The sequence below is a fragment of the Artemia franciscana genome, chromosome 4 (assembly GCF_032884065.1).
Source record: "Artemia franciscana chromosome 4, ASM3288406v1, whole genome shotgun sequence".
Taxonomy (NCBI): Eukaryota; Metazoa; Arthropoda; class Branchiopoda; order Anostraca; family Artemiidae; genus Artemia; species Artemia franciscana.
This window is the reverse complement of record NC_088866.1, coordinates 11952172-11975813: the sequence shown is the minus strand read 5'-3', so window position 1 is coordinate 11975813 and position 23642 is coordinate 11952172. Positions and strand designations below refer to the sequence as shown.

The following is a 23642-nucleotide window of genomic DNA, read 5'->3' as shown; positions in this document are numbered from 1 at the left end:
CACTTAAAAAGGTAACTAGAACTTTTTTTTTTTTTATAACGTTTGTATTAATAAAAATACCTGTAACTTACAAATTAACTTGCATAACGAACTTCTATATTCGCATATTTTTATTACGTATATAGGCCTAAGGGGGTTTCCCTCCTTGTTAATAGCTCGCTCTTTACACTAAAGCTTAAATTTTGTCCCAATTCATTAAGAATGGCCCCTGAATCACAAAGGCCGCAAAACAAATAGTTGAAATTACTGAAAATACTTTACCGTAAAGTGCAAGGTACTTAGGAGGAGATAAACCGCTCATATGCTTAATAATTTCTGTTCGTTTTAATTTTGCTCCTTACTTTTAGTTGAAAAGCTTTTTCATTTTTAATTTGTCGTTGTTTTTGTTTTAAATAACACCAGAAAATCATGTACCCCCTTCATGGAAATTCTCTTCCCCCACGAGAAATTCCCCAATGGAAAGATCCTCCCACGCAAGATACTCCCCTCACCCCCCCCCCCAACCAAAAAATGGCACTGAAAATGTCTGTACACTCCCCAATAACCATTACTATATGTAAACAATGGTCAAAGTAGGTAACTTGCGGCCCCTCTCCCGGGGACTCTGAGGCAGTAAATCGTCCTCAAAGACATAGTTATTAGGCTTTTCGACATCCTGAAAAAAAGGCTGTTTCGAAATTTTGATCCGTTGATTTTGAGAAAAAATGAGTGTGATTTCCTCTTTTCTAACGAAAATTTGATTTTCGTTAAGATCCTGTTACAATTAGGGGATGTTTCCTCTTATTTTCCAAAATAAGACATATTTTCTCAGGCTCATAACTTTTGATGGTAAAGATTAAATTCGGTGAAAAAAATATATTTGAAATCAGCATAAAAATATGGTTCCTTTGATGCATCAATTAACATTAAAATTCCGCTTTTTAGAGTTTCTTTTACTATTGAGCGGGGTCACTCCTTACTACAGTTCGTTACAACGAACTGTTTGAAAACGTTGAAGCAATACCAAGAGACGCAGAATTTAGAATTGGAAAAGTATTGCTAAAATTTCTCTAAATATAGAGAAATGAAAAAAAAGCTATTGGAAATTTTTTTTAAGCCAAGTAAATAGTAATTATCAAGTAATTGCAAATAGAGCAGTTTATTCTAAAAGAATAAACTGCACACTCCCCAATAACCATTACTACATGTAAACAATGGTCAAAGTAGGTAACTTGCGGCCCCTCTCCCGGGGACTGTGAGGCAGTAAGTCGTCCCCAAAGACAAAGTTATTAGGTTTTTCGACATCCTGAAAAAAAGGCTGTTTCGAAATTTTGATCCGTTGATTTTGAGAAAAAATGAGTGCGGGGGGGGGTTTAGGTGCCCTCCAATTTTTTCAATCACTTAAAAAGGGCACTGGAACTTTTGATTTCCGTTAGAACAAGCCCTTTTGTAACATTTTGGGAAGACTAGGTCGATACAACCACCAGGAAAAGGAAAAAAAACAAAAAACAAATAAACACGCACCCAAGATCGGTCTTCTGGCAAAAAATACGAAATTCCATATTTTTGTAGATATGAGACTGGAACCTCTACAGTAGGGTTCTCTGATACGCTGAATGCGATGGTGTGATTTTCGTTAAGATCCTGTTACAATTAGGGGATGTTTCCTCTTATTTTCCAAAATAAGACATATTTTCTCAGGCTCATAACTTTTGATGGTAAAGACTAAATTCGGTGAAAAAAATATATTTGAAATCAGCATAAAAATATGGTTCTTTTGATGCATGAATTATCATTAAAATTCCGCTTTTTAGAGTTTCGAATACTATTGAGCAAGGTCACTCCTTACTACAGTTTGTTACAACGAACTGTTTAAAATATTGGAGCAATACCAAGAGACGCAGAATTTAGAATTGGAAAAGCATTGCTAAAATTTCTCTAAATCTAGAGAAATGAAAAGAAAAACTTTTGGAGAAGATTTTTTTTAAGCCAAGTAAATAGTAAATAGTAATTATCAAGTAATTGCAAATAGAGCTTCGAATAAACTGCATGCCAATCCATAGGACGACAAATTTTGCTATAACAAGGGTAAGCCTGGAGATGACTATATACTCGCCCTATGTTTCGTGATATTAATGAGGATCTGGACTGATTTATTTGTAGATGTCAGAAGCTATACTTCTTAAGAAGAAATTGTTAGATGATTTAAATGTGCAAATCCTGGATATCTCGAAATCTGTCAATCCCTATGAAATTAACATAATGGGGACATTTGTTAATAAACCTTTATTCGGAGAAAAATATCCATTTTGTGCTTTTATACTTGAATTTCAGGTGCGTTTTATCTTATTTTCAGATTCTGTATTTGTGTTATGGCCCTTTGGATTTGACTGCAATTACCTATCTATCTTTACGGCCATTATAAAACGCATCGCAAACTAAAATTGGTTTTTCGTGATTATGACTAAGTAATATAAATATTAACCAGGTGTAAAAACAAGTCTAGCAAGCCCTTTTTTTATGACATGTTTTGTATTATTCCCAAGGATTATTTCGGATCAAGCTTTTTTTTATATTGCTTTAAAACTGCACATGGGAAATTCCTATGTTAACATTGTCCTAATTACCTTATAGGTGAGTTTGCACGTAAAGACTGTGAAAAAAAAAACAAAACAAAAAACAAACAACTACACTTATTCTATGTACCCTAAATGAAAAACTGTATTTCCGACCTTTTTCTCAAAAGTAATTATACCTATGGGGTATCCTAATCAATTGGTCGCGTTTCGGAGGGAAATCAAGTTCACTGGACGTATTCTTTTTGCAGAAAGATCATCTAGCCATATCTGATAAAATATGATACAAAATGTTTTCACGTCAGATAGCTACACACCGTAATTCTTTCAATTCTCCCTTATTTGTATCAAACAGGTTAGTTACTTACTACCACTTGGCTTACATCATAGAACACTACTATTTCTACCATGCATGGTACATTTCGACCCCATATCACGTCTACGCCCCAAGCATGGTGCTATTCCTGCAGGCCTGGTGCAAGCCAATAGACATAAACATTTTTTGAAAGTGGATAAGCCCTTGATAGTATCCTCGAGTAAAAAATTGCCACACCAGAACTAAAGCACCGTATTTTTGCTCTCCTCAAAATTACAAAAAAATCATAAATGAACAATCGTTTTGGGGACAATGCTTATTGTTGATTCTTTTTAGCCGATTTTCACTGACAACAATGGTATGATAAATAGCACCACTAAAAAAGGTCACTTTTTAAAAGAGTTGCCGGGTAGATTCTCCAAAACTTCATATTTTACTTTTTACAGTTCATTTAGATTTTCAGTCGGTTCACATCTCATTCTTGTCTGATGCAGTGATTGATTGAAACACAAGTTTCTATACATGTAAATGAGCACTGTTTCCACAGACGTGTAGGGAAAAAGACATCGTTTGTCAGAACAACAGTATGTGGTTTATGATTATAATACCCAAAGGCTTGGTATTCTCCTGCAGGGAGAAATTCTCAGGTTTCTATATCAAACAGTTCGTGGTAACGAACTGTAGTAAGGAGCGATCCGGCTCAATAGTAACCAAAACTCTAAAAAATTGAATTTTGATATCAATAGCTACATCAAAAGAATCGCATTTTAATGCTGATTTTAAATATATAAGTTTCATCAAGTTTAGTCTTAGCCGTCAAGTTACGAGCCTGAGAAAATTTGCCTTATTTAGGAAAATAGGGGGAAACACCCCCTAAAAGTAGGATCTTAACGAAAATGACACCATCAGATTCAGCGTATCAGAGAACCCTACTGTAGAAGTTTCAAGCTCCTATCTACAAAAATGTGGAATTTTGCATTTTTTGCCCGAAGACAAATCACGGGTGCGTGTTTATTTGTTTGTTTTTTTTTTTTGTTTTTTTTTTCCCCCAGGGGTCATCGTATCGACCAAGTGGTCCTAGAATGTCGCAAGAGGGCTCATTCTAACGGAAATGAAAAGTTCTAGTGCCCTTTTTAAGTGACCAAAAAAATTGGAGGGCATCTAGGCCCCCTCCCACGCTCATTTTTTTCCCAAAGTCAACGGATCAAAATTTTGAGATAGCCATTTTGTTTAGCATAGTCGAAAATCATAATAACTATGTTTTTGGGGATGACTTGCTCCCCCACAGCCCCTGGGGGAGGGGTTGCAAGTTACAAACTTCAACCAGTGTTTACATATAATAATGGTTATTGGAAAGTGTACAGACGTTTTCAGGGGGATTTTTTTGGTTTTGGGGGTAGGGTTGAGGGAGGGGGCTATGTGGGAGGATCTTTCCTTGGAGAAATATGCCATGGGGGAAAAAATTCAATGAAAAGGGCGCAGGACGAATCTGGTCACGTTAGAAAAAAAATGTCAAATTAAGAGCTTAATATACAATGCTGGGTGTTCGGAGCCTCTCTATTATGGAGTATAATTTGAAAATAACACAACTATACGAGCGATAAAACATGTATACCACAACCATAACTCAACTAACGAAAGAACTGCTAAGAGATAACACAACTATAAAGCGAAAACAGGTGAAAACTAACGGGAAAATAAACGAGCTAAGAGGTGGAAGGGGCCCAGAGAAAAAATATAATCCTTTTTCAATTTTGAGCCTAACTTCCGCAAAGGAGTAATAATGTCAGAAGCCCCGAAATACCGAATTATTTTCTTTTCAAACACTTCGTGGTAAGGAACTGTAGTAAGGGGCGACCCGGCTCAATAGTAAACGAAACTCTAAAAAAGGGAATTTTGATGCTAAAAGATACATCAAAAGATTCGAATTTTTACGCTGATTCTAAATATTAAGTTTCAATTAATTTAGTCTTTGTCATCAAAAGTTACGAGCCTGAGAAAATTTGCCCTATTTTGGAAAAAAGGGGGAAACATCCATTAAAAGTCACAGAATCTTAACGAAAATCACACTATCGCATTCGGTATATCAGAGAACTCTATAGCAAAAATTTCAAGCTCCTATCTAAAAAATGTGGAATTTTGTATTTTTTGCCAGAAGACAAATCACGGGTGCGTGTTTATTTATTTGTTTGTTTTTTTTTTTGTTTTTTTCCCAGGGGTCATCTTATCGACCAAGTGGTCCTAGGATGTCGCGAGAGGGCTCATTCTAACGGAAATGAAAAGTTCTAGTGCCCTTCTTAAGTGACCAAAAAATTGGAGGGCAAATAGGCCCCCTCCCATGCTCATTTTTTTTCCAAAAGTCAACAGATTAAAATTTTAAGATAGCCATTTTGTTCAACATAGTCGAAAACCATAATAACTATGTCTTTGGGAATGACTTACTCCCCCACAATCCCTGAGGGAGGGGCTGCAAGTTACAAACTTTGACCAGTGTTTACATATAGTAATGGTTATTGGGAAGTGTACAGACGTTTTCATGGGGATTTTTTGGTTTGGGGGGTGGGGTTGATGGGAGAGGGCTTTGTGGGAGGATCTTTCCTTTGAGGAATATGTCACGGGGGAAGAAAAATTCAATGAAAAGGGCGCGGGATTTTCTAGCATTACTATAAAAAAAAAACAATGAAAAAATAAACATGAAAACGTTTTTTCAAATGAAAGTAAGGAATAGCATTGAAATTTAAAACGAACAGAGATTATTACGCATATGAGGGGTTCTAAAAATACTTTAGCATAAAGAGCGAGGTATTTAGGAGGAGATAGATACCTCGCTCTTGATGCTAAAATATTTTTAGTGATTTCAACTATTTATTCTACGGCCTTTTTTGATTCAGGGGTCATTCTTAAAGAATTGGGACAAAACTTACGATTTAGTGTAAAGAGCGAGGTATTAACGAGGGTACAAACCCCCTCGTACACATAATAAAAATATAAGAATATAAAAGTTTGTTACGTAAGTTAATTCTTAAGTTACGTATATTTTTTACTAATAAAAACGTTCGTTGAATATTAAAAGTTCTAGTAGCCTTTTTAAGTAACCGAGAAATTGGAGGGCAGCTAGGCCTCCTTCCCCACCCCTTATTTCTCAAAATCGTCTGATCAAAACTAAGAGAAAGCCATTTAGCCAAAAAAAAATTAATATACTAATTTCATTTCAATAATTTATGTGCGGAGAGCCAAAATCAAACATGCATTAATTCAAAAACGTTCAGAAATTAAATAAAAAAAACTAGTTTTTTTAACTGAAAGTAAGGAGCGACATTAAAACTTAAAACGAACAGAAATTGCTCCGTATATGAAATGGGTTGTCCCCTCCGCAGTCCCACGCTCTTTACGCTAAAGTTTTTAATTGTTTTAAAAAGTAGAATTGTGGCAAAGAGTCAAACTTTAGCGTAAAGAGCGAGGGACTGCGGAGGGGACAACCCATTTCATATACGGAGTAATTTCTGTTCGTTTTAAGTTTTAATGTCGCTCCTTACTTTCAGTTAAAAAAACTAGTTTTTTTTATTTAATTGGATGTAAGGAGTGGCGTGTTGCAATTTTTAATTTACGCTCGGTTACACATACATTAATTCCCTCTCTCCAAATGAGGACGCCAAGTCTGAGTCCTTAACCTCAACACTGGTTGTCTAGCAGTGTTTGCCATTCCAACAATGGAGTTAGGCGAATTGAATTTCTACACTAATCAAAATGTTACGGATTCGAAATTTTCTAAATGTAAACATTATTTCTATTGTATTTTCGGGACGTTTCATTAAAACATTTCTTACTTCTAAAATAAAAATCACTATTATTTGCATGACGTTTCTCTATTATTTCTTTTACTTCTTTCTGTTTCCTGTACATTCCTAACCCTGTCGCCTGTGATAATTATAAGTGTGATACATTCGAAAATGAGTTATGTATGCGTCATAGCTAAACTAAACATGAGGAATCGAATGGTTTAGTCAGAATTGTCCTGTCTTGTACCGTTACGAAGGTAAAGCAGAATAAAAAAAGTGACATAAGCCTCCAAGTGGCGTATGTCTCTTCTTAATCATGTTTTGTTGCAAGAGGAATATCTTATGGAGCTGTAACATGGGGACCTGGCGTTTGCATCCTTTTTTTGCCGAGAAAAAAAAGAAGACATGAGCCATAAAATGTGAAAATTTTGAACTCGCTCGAATTCTTGAATTTAATTTGAACCACTGAAAAGGGCATAAACAGTTGGTTTAGAATACGTCCACTTTATTCCCACTAGCCTAATCCTTCAGAGCAGCCACAGCCGACAAACTTTTCTCCGTTTTTGGCTCTCCTGAAAAGTTACAAAAATGGCTATGTCGCACTTTTTTTTTTAATAATTTTGAAAGCATTATCGGTTAGATTACCGGGACATCTTGCTACTCTTTAAATTTTACAGCCGCTGATTTCTAAGATTCTGTAATCTTAAAAATTTAAAAAACACGTCAAATTTTATTTATATTCATTTTTGAGTCGGACAAACATTTTGGGGGTGGGGGGCTCAAACCCGCTATTTCGTAATCCAGATTCTGTAATCATCATCTTTATTTTTAGAATATTTTGTTACTTCACCTTCCATTTTTGCTGTCCACATCAATTTTACACAGTCCAAACCGCTATCTTATAATCAAGATTCTGTTATCATCATTTTTATTTTCAGTATATTTTATTACTTCACCTTCCATTTCTACTTTGCATTTCAATTTTATTCTGTTCAAGCCCCCTATCTCGTAATCAAGATTCTGCAATAATCATTTTTATTTTCAGGATATTTTGTTACTTCACCTTCCATTTCTGCTCTGCTTGTCTATTTTACTCCGGTCAAACTCATTATCTCGTAATCAAGATTCTGTAATCGTAATTTTTATTTTCAGGATATTTTGTTACTTCACCTTCCATTTCTACTTTGCTCGTCAATTTTACTCTGTTTATCTGCATGGCTGTATATATCAACCCCCAAGGTGCTTAAGGACTCAGTGGATTTGGTAGATATAGAAAGACCTTGCAACACCGTGAAGGAAAAAATGTCAAAATTTGCTCCTGGTTCTCCACCGTATATGCTCCATGGCTATCAAGCAGTAAGGAATGCAATCCTTTCTGTGGAGAAAGGTATTTTCACTAATTATTGTAATAGAAAGTTTTGGAAAGATATGTTCTATAAGAAGGATATAGAAAGATCTTTCAACACCTTGAAGGAAAAAAAATGTCAAAATTGGCTCCTTGTTCTCCACCATATATGTTCTGTGGCTATCAACCAGTAAAGAATGCAATCCTTTCTGTGGGCCATGGTATTTTTACTATTTGTTCTAGTAAAAAGTTTAAGAAAGATATGTTCTAGTAGAAGGATATAGAAAGATCTTGCAATATCTTGAACGAAAAAATGTCACATTTGCTCCCGGTTCTCCACCATATATGTTCCATGGCTATCAACCTGTAAAGAATGCAATCCTTTCTGTGAACAAAGGTATTTTCACTAAATGTTCTAGTAAAAAGTTTTGGAAAGATATGTTCTAGCAGAAGGATATAGAACGATCTTGCAATACTATTGAAGGAAAAAAAAGTCAAAATTTGCTTCTGGTTCTCCACCACATATGTTCCGTGGCTATCAACCTGTAAGCAATGCAATCCTTTCTGTGGACAATGGTATTCTAACTAATTGTTCTAGTAGAAAGTTTACATTTACTAAAAAAGATAATAATAAAAAAAAAAAAAAAACTCCAATAGCCAGTCAACTCTCAAGAGTTGGTGCAGTTAAAATTACAAAACAATCCCATTATAAAATAAAATTACAAAAATAGGGAAAAGAAAATAGAATAACAGTCTCATTCGTTTATTTAAAAAATCTTCTCTATCCTCAAATGATAGAGAGAAGCCCGAGATAATATAGATTTCTCGTGGAAAGAATGAAAATGATAGACTACTGCAATTTCCTGACATGGCTCTTTAATCTATTCAGAAAGGTTGTATCAGCTACACAAGTTAAAATAAGATATATGCCTATTAAATGAAATGCGCCAATACAATTTAAATAGTATTCTGATGTTTTTGATGTGCATGCATACAACATGACAAAGTACATACGAACGGCAGACCAGGCAAATGGCCACCATTAATACAAACTATCGCGTATTTTCCCCCAAATTACTTTCTTCATTTAGAAAAACTATGGGGTGACAGCGATAAAGTTTTCACTTTTACAGGAGGCATTTCAATTCCGTCAATGAAATGCGCCAATACAATTTAAATAGTATTCTGATGTGCATGCATACAACATGACAAAGTACATACGAACGGCAGATCAGGCAAATGGCCACCATTAATACAAACTATAGCGTATTTTCCCCCGAATTCCTTCCTTCATTTAGAAAAACTATCGGGTGACAGCGATAAAGTTTTCACTGTTACAGGAGGCATTTCAATTCCGTCAATGAAATGCGTCAATACAATTTAAATAGTATTCTGATGTTTTTGATGTGCATGCATACAACATGACAAAGTACATACGAACGGCAGACCAGGCAAATGGCCACCATTAATACAAACTATAGCGTATTTTCCCCCGAATTCCTTTCTTCATTTAGAAAAACTATGGGGTGACAGCGATAAAGTTTTCACTTTTACAGGAGGCATTTCAATTCCGTCAATGAAATGCGTCAATACAATTTAAATAGTATTCTGATGTTTTTGATGTGCATGCATACAACATGACAAAGTACATACGAACGGCAGACCAGGCAAATGGCCACCATTAATACAAACTATAACGTATTTTCCCCCGAATTCCTTTCTTCATTTAGAAAAACTATGGGGTGACAGCGATAAAGTTTTCACTTTTACAGGAGGCATTTCAGTTCCGTCAAGAAATTTGACGATTTCTTTGAATATGTTATTTCTTTGAATATGTTATTTCTAATATGAATATGTTATTTCTATATTTTATTTTATTGAATATGTTATTTCTAATATGAATATGTTATTTCTATATTTTATTTTATTGAATATGTTATTTCTTCGAATATATTATTTCTAATATGAATATGTTATTTCTATATTTTATTTTATTCAATATGTTATTTCTTTGAATATGTTATTTCTAATATGAATATGTTATTTCTATATTTTATTTTATTGAATATGTTATTTCTTTGAAAATGTTATTTCTAATATGAATATGTTATTTCTATATTTTATTTTATTGAATATGTTATTTCTATATTTCTACATCTAGAAGCTGCTGATTAAGTAGTTCTGCTTTACAATTGTCTGGACATCAAATCTTAGCCTCATTTTCGATCTTAGGGGAGGGTCCATCAAAATGAAAGTGTTGCAAGGATTCTTCTCAAAGACGACAAGGACCGCATATTGAGAATGGTGAATGTCCAAGTCTTTAAAACTCTTTGTCAAAGACTACTGCCTACGAGTAAGGCTGAAGTAGATTTTGCCTGCTTAGGAATGATAAAGTAATGAAGGTTTATAGGCAAATTGCGAAAGGCATAATTTTTGCCCAAGTGGGCTTGAAACTCGTTGATGAATTTGAATAGAGGGTCAATAGTAAATTTATAGCTTTTTCGGCAGTTTCATTACCATTAATTCAGATAAAAATTGATGCTTGTTGAAAATTTAAGCCGACTGTTAATTCTACGTCATTTTCTAATATTATCATTTTCATGTTGTCTTCAAGAAGACTGAATTCATATAAAAATCCATCGACTCCCAAATAAACTTATAAATGGCACTGAAGCTACCTTTTTTATACAGTTTATTTTAAGACCCAGATTTTTTGGGGAAATCCTAGAAAAATTTTTCCTTGAGCTTGAATAAACTTCGTAGAATGACAAAGTTTGTAATTTGCAGGCTTTTCTAGAAAGACCCCTTCCTTCTCGTCAAATTTAGAAAGAAATTACAGAAATACAGGACTACTATCAAGGATAATAAAAAAAAAAACTATTTTCATAATCCTTATACCTCAAAAATATCAATACTACGGTGTTTAGAGAGCAAAAACAAATCACAAAAGCAAAAATCACAAACAGACAAAAAAAAATGTAATAAAAAAAAAAAAAAAAACAGATCAAAACATGATAGGGAAATAAAAGCCGAGACGCGGTTGCCAACAGCTTTTTGTGGAATGTTTCATTCGGTGGTTCCTTGACACCTCTGTAGGCTCTAAAGCTTATATCCATACAAGAAAGGCATTTTTGCGGAATTTTCTTGAAATGAGACTGAACTAATGATGCGCAACCAATAGATCAAACTAAAACTTTCAGTTTGCACCAGGTTTTAAAGTCGCAGCGTTGCTATTTTTAATAGTTACAAGTTTGAGTTTAGCGTTTAATAGGTTGTTTTTTATTAATTGTTTTGATAAACGTTGTAACGTCTTCCCCCCTATTTTGTACTCCGTCTATGTGTACTTTTTGTATTGTTTGACATATTACAAATAAATAAAGAAATATGTCCTAAACGGCTTCTCTTTTTCTATTTTATCAATCCAAAATTTTATACCATCAATCAATCCAATCATTAATCAATTATGCCATCAGTCAATTTTATACCATCAATCAATCCATCAATTTTATACCATCAATCCATCCAAAATTACTTTTTTTATACCATCAATCAATCCAAAATTACTGAGACTTACCGGATGAATCTCAATATACATTAAACTCTCAATCTACATTCATTAGTACTTTTCAGTAATCCAGGTTAGTATAGTAATTTTCATTTATTTATCTTATGAAAATTTAACTTAAAAAACTTTTCCTCAAAACACGCACTTCGAATAAAAGCAAAGAGCCCCATTAAACCAAAAATTAACAGAAATAGAGTCAAATAATCTTCCAAGCGTAAAACTACCACAAATCACCATCAATAAATAAATGAAACAAAAACAAAACAAAAACAAAAATTACAATAAATAACCGGATTAAACTCAAACGAGCGAGAATTAACATGAATAGTGCTAACAACCACCATGCCTTCTTAAAACCAGAACATAAATAGAGTCAAATAATCTTCCAAGCGTAAAACTACCACAAATTACCATCAATAAATAAATGAAACAAAAACAAAACAAAATAAAAACAAAAATTACAATAAATAACCGGATTAAACTCAAACGAGCGAGAATTAACATGAATAGTGCTAACAACCACCATGCCTTCTTAAAACCAGAACATAATTTGTACTTCAATGAAAACAAAATACATTTTAAATGTTTTCATTTTTTTTTATTAATAACCTGCGTGGGCATAGTGTGTTTCGATTTAGTTCCATACAGTTTCGATATTTTCCAAAATTTTCGTCTTAATACCCTTTGTTTTAGCAGTAGCGGTAGAATTAATAATAATAGCCTTAGCTTTAGTGATAGCAATAGTAGTAGAAGTGGTAATAATACTAGCAGTAGTAGTAGTATGAGTAGAAGCAGCAGCAATAGGAGGCAAATATTTTCGTTTCGATTGGTCAACATCCCCTACAACAAGCTTTGTTATTTTCGATTACACACATCAAATTGTTCTTAAGATATTGCTGTTACTCCCTTTTGACAGCCCACATACAGACGGCGTGTTGTGATTACCCCCCCCCCCCAAAAAAAAATCCTTGAAAATTTCATATGTTCTTACCCTTAGGCATGGTTGAAATCCCTTTTTTACCATCTCCCTTATCATTTCCCGGAAGTTCCACATTAATATATCCAGTAATTCATGGTTACGCCCTTTTGACAATCCGTACAAACATAACATATTTTGATTTACTTCAACATTCCCCTCAACATTCTCTGAGAGGCTCACATGAATTCCCTTCGTATTTGAAGAAAATGAAGTTCAAGCATACATACCTTTCTCAATAGTCAATTTCGAAAGTTTGGAAGAAGAAAAATAGACCGTAAGTGGTCTAATAATCTTCAACGAGTGTCGTAATCTTCAACGACATAATTCTTTGACCTTTCAACTATGCTGAACAAAATAGCTATCTTAAATTTTGATTGGAGGTATTGGGGAAAATGATGGGCATGGAGGGGTTTCAGGAGCGTAATTTGCTATGGGGCAGGCGTAACTGCCTCCTCCAGCTCCCGGTTTGCTCCCTCTAGGCTGAAATTGTGTTTCTGCAAAAAATCTTGTCAAAATTAAGATAAGCCTACATAATTCAAGTATTTTTCCCTCCAATTGGTTCCCTCCAATCCCTTTCGACTATTAATAAGGACACTAGACGCTGCAATTTGTAATCAAATGAGCCCCTATCGAAGTTTCTACAACTCCTTCTATACGAAGTGCCCTGGTCTGAACTAGAAAAAAAAGGGGAAGCGGGGTTGATACCCTTCGATCACTTTGACTCTTAAATGGGGCATTAGATCTTCTGATTACTAGTCCAATGAACCCCCTCTAAACTTTATGCGACCAAACTTTTAAAAAAACTTATATGCCCCAGGGCACAAGTTATAACCCTTGCTCTGAGGGCTGTCATCCTGAGACATAATTTTCGGACCTTTCAACTACGTTGGACAAAATAGTTATCTCAAAATTTCGATTGAATGTGTTTGAGGAAATGACGGGTATTGGGGGGGGGATCGGTTGCCCTCCAATCAATTTAGACTAGTAAATAGGACACTAGTCCTTTCAATTTCCAATCAAATGAGCCTGTTTTAAAGTTTATATTGTTTTAACTCCTTCTATAAGAAGTGCCCTGGTCTAACAGAAAACAAAACAGATAAAAATAAAAGTAAACAATACATTGTGGCCACATCGCTCTTTACTTACGCAGTGCTATTGCGCTGCCTATGATAAAAAAAAAATACGGCTCGAAATAATAATTGTTTAACAGCAAAGGTCAAATGAAGTTCAGGTATTAGAAGCTTACGGGAGATCAGCCCAACCACTATTTGTACGAATCTATTGTCGTTTTATTTTATTAATCAATAAAAACTTTCCACAAAACAAGTTTTTCAAAGAAAAATAAAGAGCTCCATTAAATAAAAAATGAGCAGAAATATAGTCAAATAATTTTCCAAGCGTAAAACTTACACAAAAAGCCATTAATAAATAAATGAAACTCAAAAGGAACACAAACTACAATAAATGACCGAGTCAAACTCAAAACAAGCAAAACTTGAAAAGAATAGTGTTGGCATACCTCATGCCTTCTCAAGACCAGAGCATAATTTGCACTTTACTGAAAACAAATATAACAATTAACCATGGTTAGTTTCAAGTTTTAAGTTCAATTAAAACTTAATACAATGAAACGTTCCTGAAGCACTTCCGATACGTCATCTCAATAACATGTGTGGGGATAATATGCTTCGATTTAGTTCCATAGTTTCGATATTTCTAAAAATTTTTGCCTTAATACCCTCATTTTTAGTAGCAACCTTAGAATTAATAATAATAGCCTTAGCTTTAGTGGCGCAGCAGTAGTAAAAGTCCTAATAACACTGACAGTAGTATGAGTAAATCGAGTAGAAATAATATTCAAATATTTTCTTTTGGTTAGTTCAACATCCCTCACAACAAGCCTTGTTAGTTTCAATTTCGCACATCGAACTGTTCCTTAAATACTGCTGTTACACCCTTTTAACAACCTGCATACACACTGTGTGTTGTGGTTAAGTCCCCCCCCCCAAAGAAAATCCTTGAAAATTTCACCTTTATAACCTTAGGCATAATTTTAATATTAGTAACTGTATTACTAGTGGTAGTATTAATAGTAATAGCGGACATAGCAACAAGTAGTTGCTACAGGAGTAGTAGTTAGAAAGTAGCACTAGTAATGGCTGTAGCAGTGATAGGAGTATTATTAGTAACGTGGACGTATTTCTTTTTAGTCATATGATTTTCCCTTTTTACCATTCTCTGAAAGTCCTAAATCAATTCTTGAGATACACTCTTTTGACAATCTGCATGTAAATAGCATCTTTTGACTTACTTCAATACTCCCCTTAATATAGTAAATGAAGTAACGTGGTTTTATTAGTAGCAGTGGTGGTTGTAGTAGTAGTGGTAGCACATAAATATTCTCTTTTTGATCGTCTCTCTTATTATTGCCTGAAAGTTCCAAATTAATATACTCAGGCATTCATGGGTTACACCCCTTTGACAATCCGTATACAATATAACGTGTTTTGCACTTCCCTCAATATTCTCTGAAAGGCTCAACTGAATCCCCTTCGTATTTTCGGAAAATAAAGTTCAAACATAAATAGGCGCTACATTTCTCAATACCATGTACTAAATGTAAACAACGGACGAATTGCCTAAATTGCAGCCCTTAACCTTAGAACCGTGTGGAGGTTGACACACCCAAATACATAATTACTGGACTTTTCTTATGCGACCATTCACTCCACAAAATCCTTATGTGCTCGGGACAAACCTTACAACCCTTGGCTCTGGGCTCTGGAGGGTTGCGTCCACCCTGAAGGCACTGTTATATGCTCTGTGGACTATGGTGTGAATAGTTTAGTTGCTGTAGTAGTATTGAATTGCCTAACTTGCAGCCCTTAACCTTAGGACTGTGTGGATGTTTACATACCCAAAAGCATAATTACTAGACCTTTCAACAATACTGAACAAAATAGTTGTCTCAAATTTTGATCGGATGTTTTTTAAGGAATAATAGGGTCATGGCAGAGGGCGGGGGATGGTCGCCCTTCATCCCATAAAAGCCTTATATAACCAGGGAATAACTTGCAGCCCTTGCCCCTGGGCTCTGGACGATTGTGTCTACCCTGAGGGCATTGTTACAGGCTCTTTCGATTACTGTGAACAAAAAGGCTGTCTCACAGTTTTCATCGGACGCGTGTAGGGAAGAGGGTGTCAGGGTAGGGGGGTTGGCTCAGGGTTGCCAAATTGCACACTTTTCGTTTGAAATGCACTCTTTCACCTCAAAGGGGATGCGAGAGAGTGAAATCCCTCTTTTTAGATGTTAGTTTTTATTCACTTTGAACGTCAGTAGTTGGCAACTTCGTCAGAATAACCCAAGGAATAGGGTCACCAACTTGCACAATTTCCATCTGAAATGTATTATTTTATACCTCAGAGGTAATGCGCAAACAGCGGCAACCGTGCGCATGCAATTTTTTTTATATTTTTGAATGTTTTTATTTTTTCTCTTTTTGAGCTAAAATTTCTCATTTTTAGCCTTAATTTGCACACTTTTGGATGTCAGCAGTTGGCAACCCTGGTTACGCTAGTTGTCTTGCATCACTTTTGACTTTTAAAAAGGGTACTAGAACTTCAAATTTCGAATCAAACGGCCTTCCTCTAAAGTTCACAAAAGCACCCCTTCCATGAGAAGCCTATATGCCCCCGAGGCATAACTTATAACCTTTGCCCCCAGATTCTGGGAGGTTGTATAACTCTAATGACGGGCTTTTGCACCCGTGTCCATCCCCCTTCCATTGTATCTCAGGCAGGCCTTGTAATGTGATCTTCGGACTATTTTTTAAACAAATGTTTTTTAAATGTTAAAAAAAGAATTAATGACGTTAGCCCTTTCAATTTCCAATCGAATGAGCCCCTTCCGAAGTTTTTATGACAATTCTTTCTATATGAAGGGCCTTGGTAAAAAAAAAGAAGACATAAAATAAATAACTAATACACTGTGCCCACGTAGCTCTTTACTTGGTAGCGCTGCCTTTGATACCGGACTATTTATTGTAATTTCCATTCACTCCCGGTTTTCTATATACTGATAGTGATTTGTGTTCGTCTTATGCTCTAACTATTATTTGACTTGGTGTATGCTTGTCTTTGGTTTGCAGTCCTGTACTTTTCTTTGAAAAACTTATTTTATGAGAAAAATTGTTTTTTAATTAATATTATTAAATATCTGTCTTTACTCCATTTTGACAAAATTATGTTTTTTAATTTTAATTTCTATCCATTCTTTTATGACATTGTACTATTATATATTAAAGATAAAACTATATACATCAATCTTTAAAGTGGCACTATTAATCATCGGGTCAACCTTTTCTCCACATTCATTATCACGCTCCTCAGCTCCGCTAATTTTACCACTGTCTTTGCAGCTTCCCCGCAGGTAAATTAGCAGAATGGCGGCCTTTTGCACCCGTATCCATCCCCCTTCCATTATTTTGACATCCTCACAAGTTATTCTGTAAATCCTTATGCTCTCCATATGATTTATTTTTGTATGGCCTATAACAAAATCAGCTCTTTTCCTTTGAAAAAGAACGGATCGGCGTGCGGCCTTCCATTAAAGAAAATAATAAGCCCTTACACTATTTGGATTTAAGCAAAGCGTAGCGTGGTGAGACTGAGGACAAAGTCACCTGATTGTAAATTAAATTTGATCACGAATGAAGAAGACAAATTGCATCAAAATAACATTGATAAGAGATTGTCATTTGTGTTAACCTTTAACCGTCAAGCAGGATTCTTGATAGGGTTATTTGTAATGCTGATAGTAGTATTAGTCCTACAGTTGTGATTTCAATTTTTACAGCAGAAGTCGTGGTTTGAGCCGGAATCAACCACAGTTTTCAATAAGAAGGATTGAAAAACCAAATTGAGTAACTGGTCCCTCTTTAAAAACCAACCCTTGTCTAATTCAAATAATACACGGATTTCCAGACTGTAATATTTGAAGCATAAAGGGAGCCTGTGGTTTTCCTCTTTGATGGTTTTCCAGCAGAAAGTAGATACATTTGTTCCCCCATCAGCTTGAAACTTCTGAATTAAGTATCTTACCCAAATGGAACATGGAAGTGATGATTGACAGAGATGTAAATAATTCCAAACCCCACCCAAAATATACACGAGTTTACTCAGACCTCCCAGTGGTCTCTTAGGAAGTAGGTAAGTATCTGTATTAAAAAGCAAGTGACTATCAGGAGGTCAATTTTGGGTAAGTTAATCAAACGTTTTTCAAGTCCCAACTTTTATCTGTCACTGTAAAGTATATCGTAGTTTGATTCGGCAGCTTCACTGGCTTGGAGTTCATAGAAAAAACTGCTACTTGATAAGTTGTTTGCATCCTTGCAATTCGATCATTTAATTATTGGGCTGCATGAATAGAGGGATAGTCTATGGCTCCTACAACCCTTCCCATCCCTTCAACGCCAGCAACACCGTTTCTGGAATGATATCTTTGCGATGATCGCATTTATTGTTAATACAGAATCTTACTTTTGTTGAAGATAGGGTTATATCTTACTTAATATCTTGTGATGAAATGCTCGTATTCTTTTAAATCCATTCTTTTGAAACATACAGAAATCATTTGACAAAACCTTTATCTATTCGCCAATAGCGTGTCTTGCTGCGTATATATATATATATATATATATATATATATATATATATATATATATATATATATATATATATATATATATATATATATATATATATATATATATATATATATATATATGACTTCAATAAACAGCTGAACAATTTCAATTAGAAATGAGGTAATATACTGCAAACATCTGGAAACAAACAACACTAAAAGAGAACGGACCCAGGGTTCGATCTCAGCTGGCACAGGGCCTGAAATTGCACTGAGAATATGCTTTAGCGCCTCTAAATAATCTAGTATGAAGAAGAAAAAAGGAAATATACTGACGGAAAACTGGTGTCACTCGAGGGCCTTAGGTTCAAGCTGCCAGGTGTAGAAAGACGGCAAAATGCACACGAAAAGGTGTTTTGCCAGGTGGGATAAAAAAAAAGGGTGTATCTATATTTAACAAAGCGTTGTTTTTATGTTTTATATGTATGTATGTGTGTGGCTTGTATAAACATCTGAACTACTCCAGCTTGAAAATTTTTACCGAAAGAAAAAAAAAACTATGAAAGTGAACGTTTTTATTAAATGACACCATACAAAGGCGGAAAACCTGATTTGCAGAAGGATAAGGGCCAGCAAAATGTTTGCAAAACTCGCGTTTGTTAGGGATTCAAAACAATCAACTTCACACAATTTCAACTGATGCAATTATTTTTTCAGATGCGTGTGAAGACGTCAAACAATTTGGCGGGGCACACTGGAAAAGCAAGATGATTTATTCTCCAGACGTAGAAGTAGATGTGACAAGCGGAAATTACAGCTTGTGTCTTGATTACGGCGTTCGACCCAACTTACTCAGATGCAATGTCTACTCTTTTGGATTATTTGAAATTACATTTGAAAGTGAAGTAGCTGAATATGGCTGCCAAGTAATCGGTTTTGATCCTAATTTGTCAAAAAACGAAATACAATATTCAGATCGCTTTGCTGCGTTACAGATAGGTATGCCTACTTCACCAGTTTCTTTTTGGTCAGGCTCATCAGACTTTTAAAAGTTCAAAAATTCAAAAATATAAGGCATTTAGCAATTAGAAGGCACATTGTTTGTGGTGATGGATAAAGAAAAAAAAGGCAGCCAAATGAACAACACTGCACCACGAGAAGTATTTTCGTAAGATTAATTAGGTGTTAGGGAGCCCACACCGGCGTTACAAAAAATAAAATTAAAATAAATATAAAATTAAAACATTCACAAAAAAAAGGATGAAACTGTCCCTAGACAAACCATATCGACAATATCTACAACAAGATCGACTAGACAAACTATAACTTTATTTTGAATTACAGCAGAGGATACCCATGATATTTCATTGCAATTAAAATAAACTATTACAAATACAGCTGTTGAAACATTTCCAATGATTCATTTTGTTTTAACCAGTATTTATCAAACTTATTTTTACCTGAATTTAATAGATCTCTACATGGTTACTTTTAGTTACACGATGCCCCCCCCCCCAAAAAAAAAAAAACAGTGATCGATCTCTTGCCATTTTCCTTGTGTGACGGTTTCATCAGTGGAATTAGGAATCTTTTGATTCAAGTCAGCAGCGTCCCATATTTTTGTGTGATACACGGTCTTTCCTATATAACACAATAAAAATAAGTCCAGGGAAGTAATATCTGGCGATGGCGGTGGCCATAGAATTTTCCCATCCCTTCCAATCCGTTGATCTGAAAAGGTCATATTTAGGAACTGACTAATATGCAGCCCCCATGTCGGGGGCGCATCGTGCTGGAAAATAAGGGTTGGTTGCAAGTCAATCAGTTGATATGCCAAATATGCGGTCGACGTAAATATATGCGGTAACTCTTGCCTCGCTCAAGAAAAACTGTACAGTTATCAGATTACACATTTCACACAATAAATTTACTTTTGAACTATACCAGTGAAGGTCTTCAGTCGCACGTGGTTGTTCTGATCCCCATACGATCGCTTTTTTTATTTATTTTTTTTATTATTATTTCCCTGAAACCTGAGACATGGCACAAATAATTCTGCCTGAGGAAATGCTTGATCCTAAGAAACGGGTTCCTCCATATAGTGTGCAAACTTTTGTCGTTTTGGTTCAAGTATCTATAACAGTTTATTAGTTTTAACTAATCTCAATATCTCATATCTATATCTTAATAGCTACTTTCAAAATAATTCTTTTAACGAGTAAAGAGTGTATGGCCCCTCTGTTTAGTTTATGTGCAATAAAGGGGGACTTATATTAGCTTAGAGGCTATCGGTGTTTTTTTAATGACGATAATAATAACCTGAAAACTTATCAAAACTTAGATTTTTTAGATCAAACAAACGGCATATTAATTTGTGTAATCGCCCAGAAGAAGGAAAAGTAGGACTGCGTGTAAAAAGATAATAAGAATAATTAGATATATATTGAACATCACGATACCATAGCAAGAGATATCAATATTTAAATGTCTAGTATTTAATGTTTTATGTTAATATCTAATATTTAAAAGATGAAGGAAATAAATTTGCCCAGAAGAAGGAAAAGTAGGACTGCGTATAAACCGATAGTAAGAATAATTAGATATATATTGAACATCACGATACCATAGCAAGAGAGGTTAATATTTAAATGTCTAGTATTTAATGTTTTATGTTAATATCTAATATTTAAAAGATGAAGGAAATAAATTTGCCCAGAAGAAGGAAAAGTAGGACTGCGTATAAACCGATAGTAAGAATAATTAGATATATATTGAACATCACGATACCATAGCAAGAGAGGTTAATATTTAAATGTCTAGTATTTAATGTTTTATGTTAATATCTAATATTTAAAAGATGAAGGAAATAAATTTGCCCAGAAGAAGGAAAAGTAGGACTGCGTATAAACCGATAGTAAGAATAATTAGATATATATTGAACATCACGATACCATAGCAAGAGAGGTTAATATTTAAATGTCTAGTATTTAATGTTTTATGTTAATATCTAATATTTAAAAGATGAAGGAAATAAATTTGCCCAGAAGAAGGAAAAGTAGGACTGCGTATAAACCGATAGTAAGAATAATTAGATATATATTGAACATCACGATACCATAGCAAGAGAGGTTAATATTTAAATGTCTAGTATTTAATGTTTTATGTTAATATCTAATATTTAAAAGATGAAGGAAATAAATTTGCCTCTGTGCTGTTATTGAATAATTACCTTCGAATTATACTTGAATGCAGGTTGTCGTATCACCATAAAAACACTGTCGTATTCAATTATATTGAAAAGGAATGCTGATGAAGGTCAGTGGGGCAGATTACTACACTGTGACCGGTGTGAGAGAGATGGCTAGAGTGCCATTTTATTTCTCTCTAGGGCAAAAGTTTGGGTTTCTATCCATATTAGTTTCCTACAGTATCTTGAGCAAGCACGAAAATGTTTCAAAACTTCAATTACATGTTACCCTTAAAAACGAGCAGGAAAGAGGACTGGTGTATTTTAAACTATTTCATTTCCTTGTGTATATTTTAATATGATCATCATATTATTTGCTTCCCTGCTTTTTTTTTTCGTTTTTTTTAGGCATAAGTGATGGCAGTTTAAGCGAAAACCAAGATCCAGCGAAAAAATATATTCGCCTAAAGGACATATTGAGAATTTTGAAGGAGTCACCAAGCAATATTGACGTGATAAAAGTGAATGTCGAACAGAAGGATGTACCTATCTTAACAGAACTAGTAAGTTCTGGTATTCTTAATCACGTAAAGCAATTTTTAACCGTTTTTAACAAGAATGACGAATCGACTATAGAACAATTCTACGCCCAGCTTTGGGTCCTAGAAAACATGGGATTTGTCAAGTTTGCAGCATCTGAGTGGGCTCATCCATCATGTCTGATCGTCGACAAGGTTACAGGAGAGAAACAGGTCCACTGCTACAAAGTTTCTATGTACAATAAACAGTTTTATAATAAATATTTTGACTAAAGGAGACAATTTAAGTTCAAACACCATTCTTTTTAGTTACATATACCTTAGACTAATTTGAACTGAATCAATCGTATAAATAATTTCTTTGACGATAAGGAGTTACAAACACCTATTGCTTTCTTCTCAACATCTACAATTTGATTTAATCATTAGGATAAGAAGTCCAATGGTGGCTGGGATATGTGAGGTTTAAATAAAATCTCAGAAAAGCAATATACATACCCAAATGAGGTTATTCCCGTATCTCATAAATTCTTTCGTCCAGAATTTGATTCGTCGTGAAAAACCAACCTCAGTAGATACCCCCCCCCCATTTTTCACTTCGTAATTTACTAATTTGATGGACACAGTTTAAAATTTGAAAAGGGGGACTTACCACCTTTTGGCCAAACACCATAGAAATAGGACACGGATGTAGGTTCGATTCATTCTGTTGGTGCTTGGATCGTCGGCAGTCAGAGACTTTTTTTTTATCTTGACGTCACATATTTATATTCTTCTCTTTTGCACTCGCAGCTTCTGTAGCTTCTAAAGATCGCGACTACGAGGGCCAAAGGCCTGAGCGAGCAAAGAAAGGCCATGAAAAGAGCTGACTATTTGGCTTGTAGAAATTTTGATTTATTTAAACAATTAACAGCGAAGTCTGGGCCACCTACGAGGACCTAAGACAAACAAAAGCCAAGGGAAGCTAGACAAGGAACCAGTGAAGTTATCATCTATCTATATAGGAATTTAATTTATGTCTGTGTGTATTCTCCATGCATTACTACACTGTCCATTTGATCGCCAAGAAACTACGAAGTTGTTAAATACACTCTTGCGAAGGTTAACATTATTAAAATTTCCCGGATATTAACTATCCAACACTACCCGAGGGTAAGTTAATCTATATATAAAATATCAAAAGTGAGTTTGTGTGTTTGCGCTTTTTGTGTGCACTTGTGTGCAAATCTAAACTGATAAAGCCAAAAACACGAAAATTGGTACAAAATGATTTCAAAACCAAAAGAATGGAGGTGCGTTATAAAAATTTGACACGTAAAAACTGCTGTGACAATTCCAAGTATTCTGTCAATAGTCCTAGATGGGTACAGGATCCCCAGAGCTAGCATGGATGATAAACGAAGAACAAAGCAATAGAGAGAAAGACTGCTGGCACTATGTATTGAATCGGGTTTGGTGGATTGATAATGGGAGATTTCGAAAGGAACGCAACCGAAGAGAATTTACTTTTGCATCTTGGGCGCTCTTTCGCGTCTAGTTCGATTTATGCTTTGGAGGAACATTTTTTTGCGATCTGAATCATCTTAATGTAGAGGTGCTGAAGCTAGTTAGTTCCAACTACAAACTTGTAGCCGGAAACCTATCGAGTAGTCGGTAGAGCAAAACATTTTCGGATGAAGTAGTTGCAATTTACGTTAATTAGAGAACGTAGATGACTAATTTAAATTGTTGAA

The 23642-nt window shown here is 34.8% G+C and overlaps 1 protein-coding gene across 1 annotated transcript in view; it reads left to right on the top strand.

The window, feature by feature from the left end:
* Window positions 1-22183, top strand: part of LOC136025998 (probable methyltransferase-like protein 24) — a 28183-nt gene extending 6000 nt beyond the window's left edge. The window contains exons 2-4 of the mRNA XM_065702142.1: window positions 7803-8037; window positions 18901-19182; window positions 21779-22183. Of these exons, the coding sequence (XP_065558214.1) occupies window positions 7803-8037; window positions 18901-19182; window positions 21779-22182 (921 nt within the window). The 3' untranslated portion in view covers window position 22183. The remainder of the gene's footprint in view (window positions 1-7802; window positions 8038-18900; window positions 19183-21778) is intronic.
* Window positions 22184-23642: the final 1459 nt, after the last annotated feature.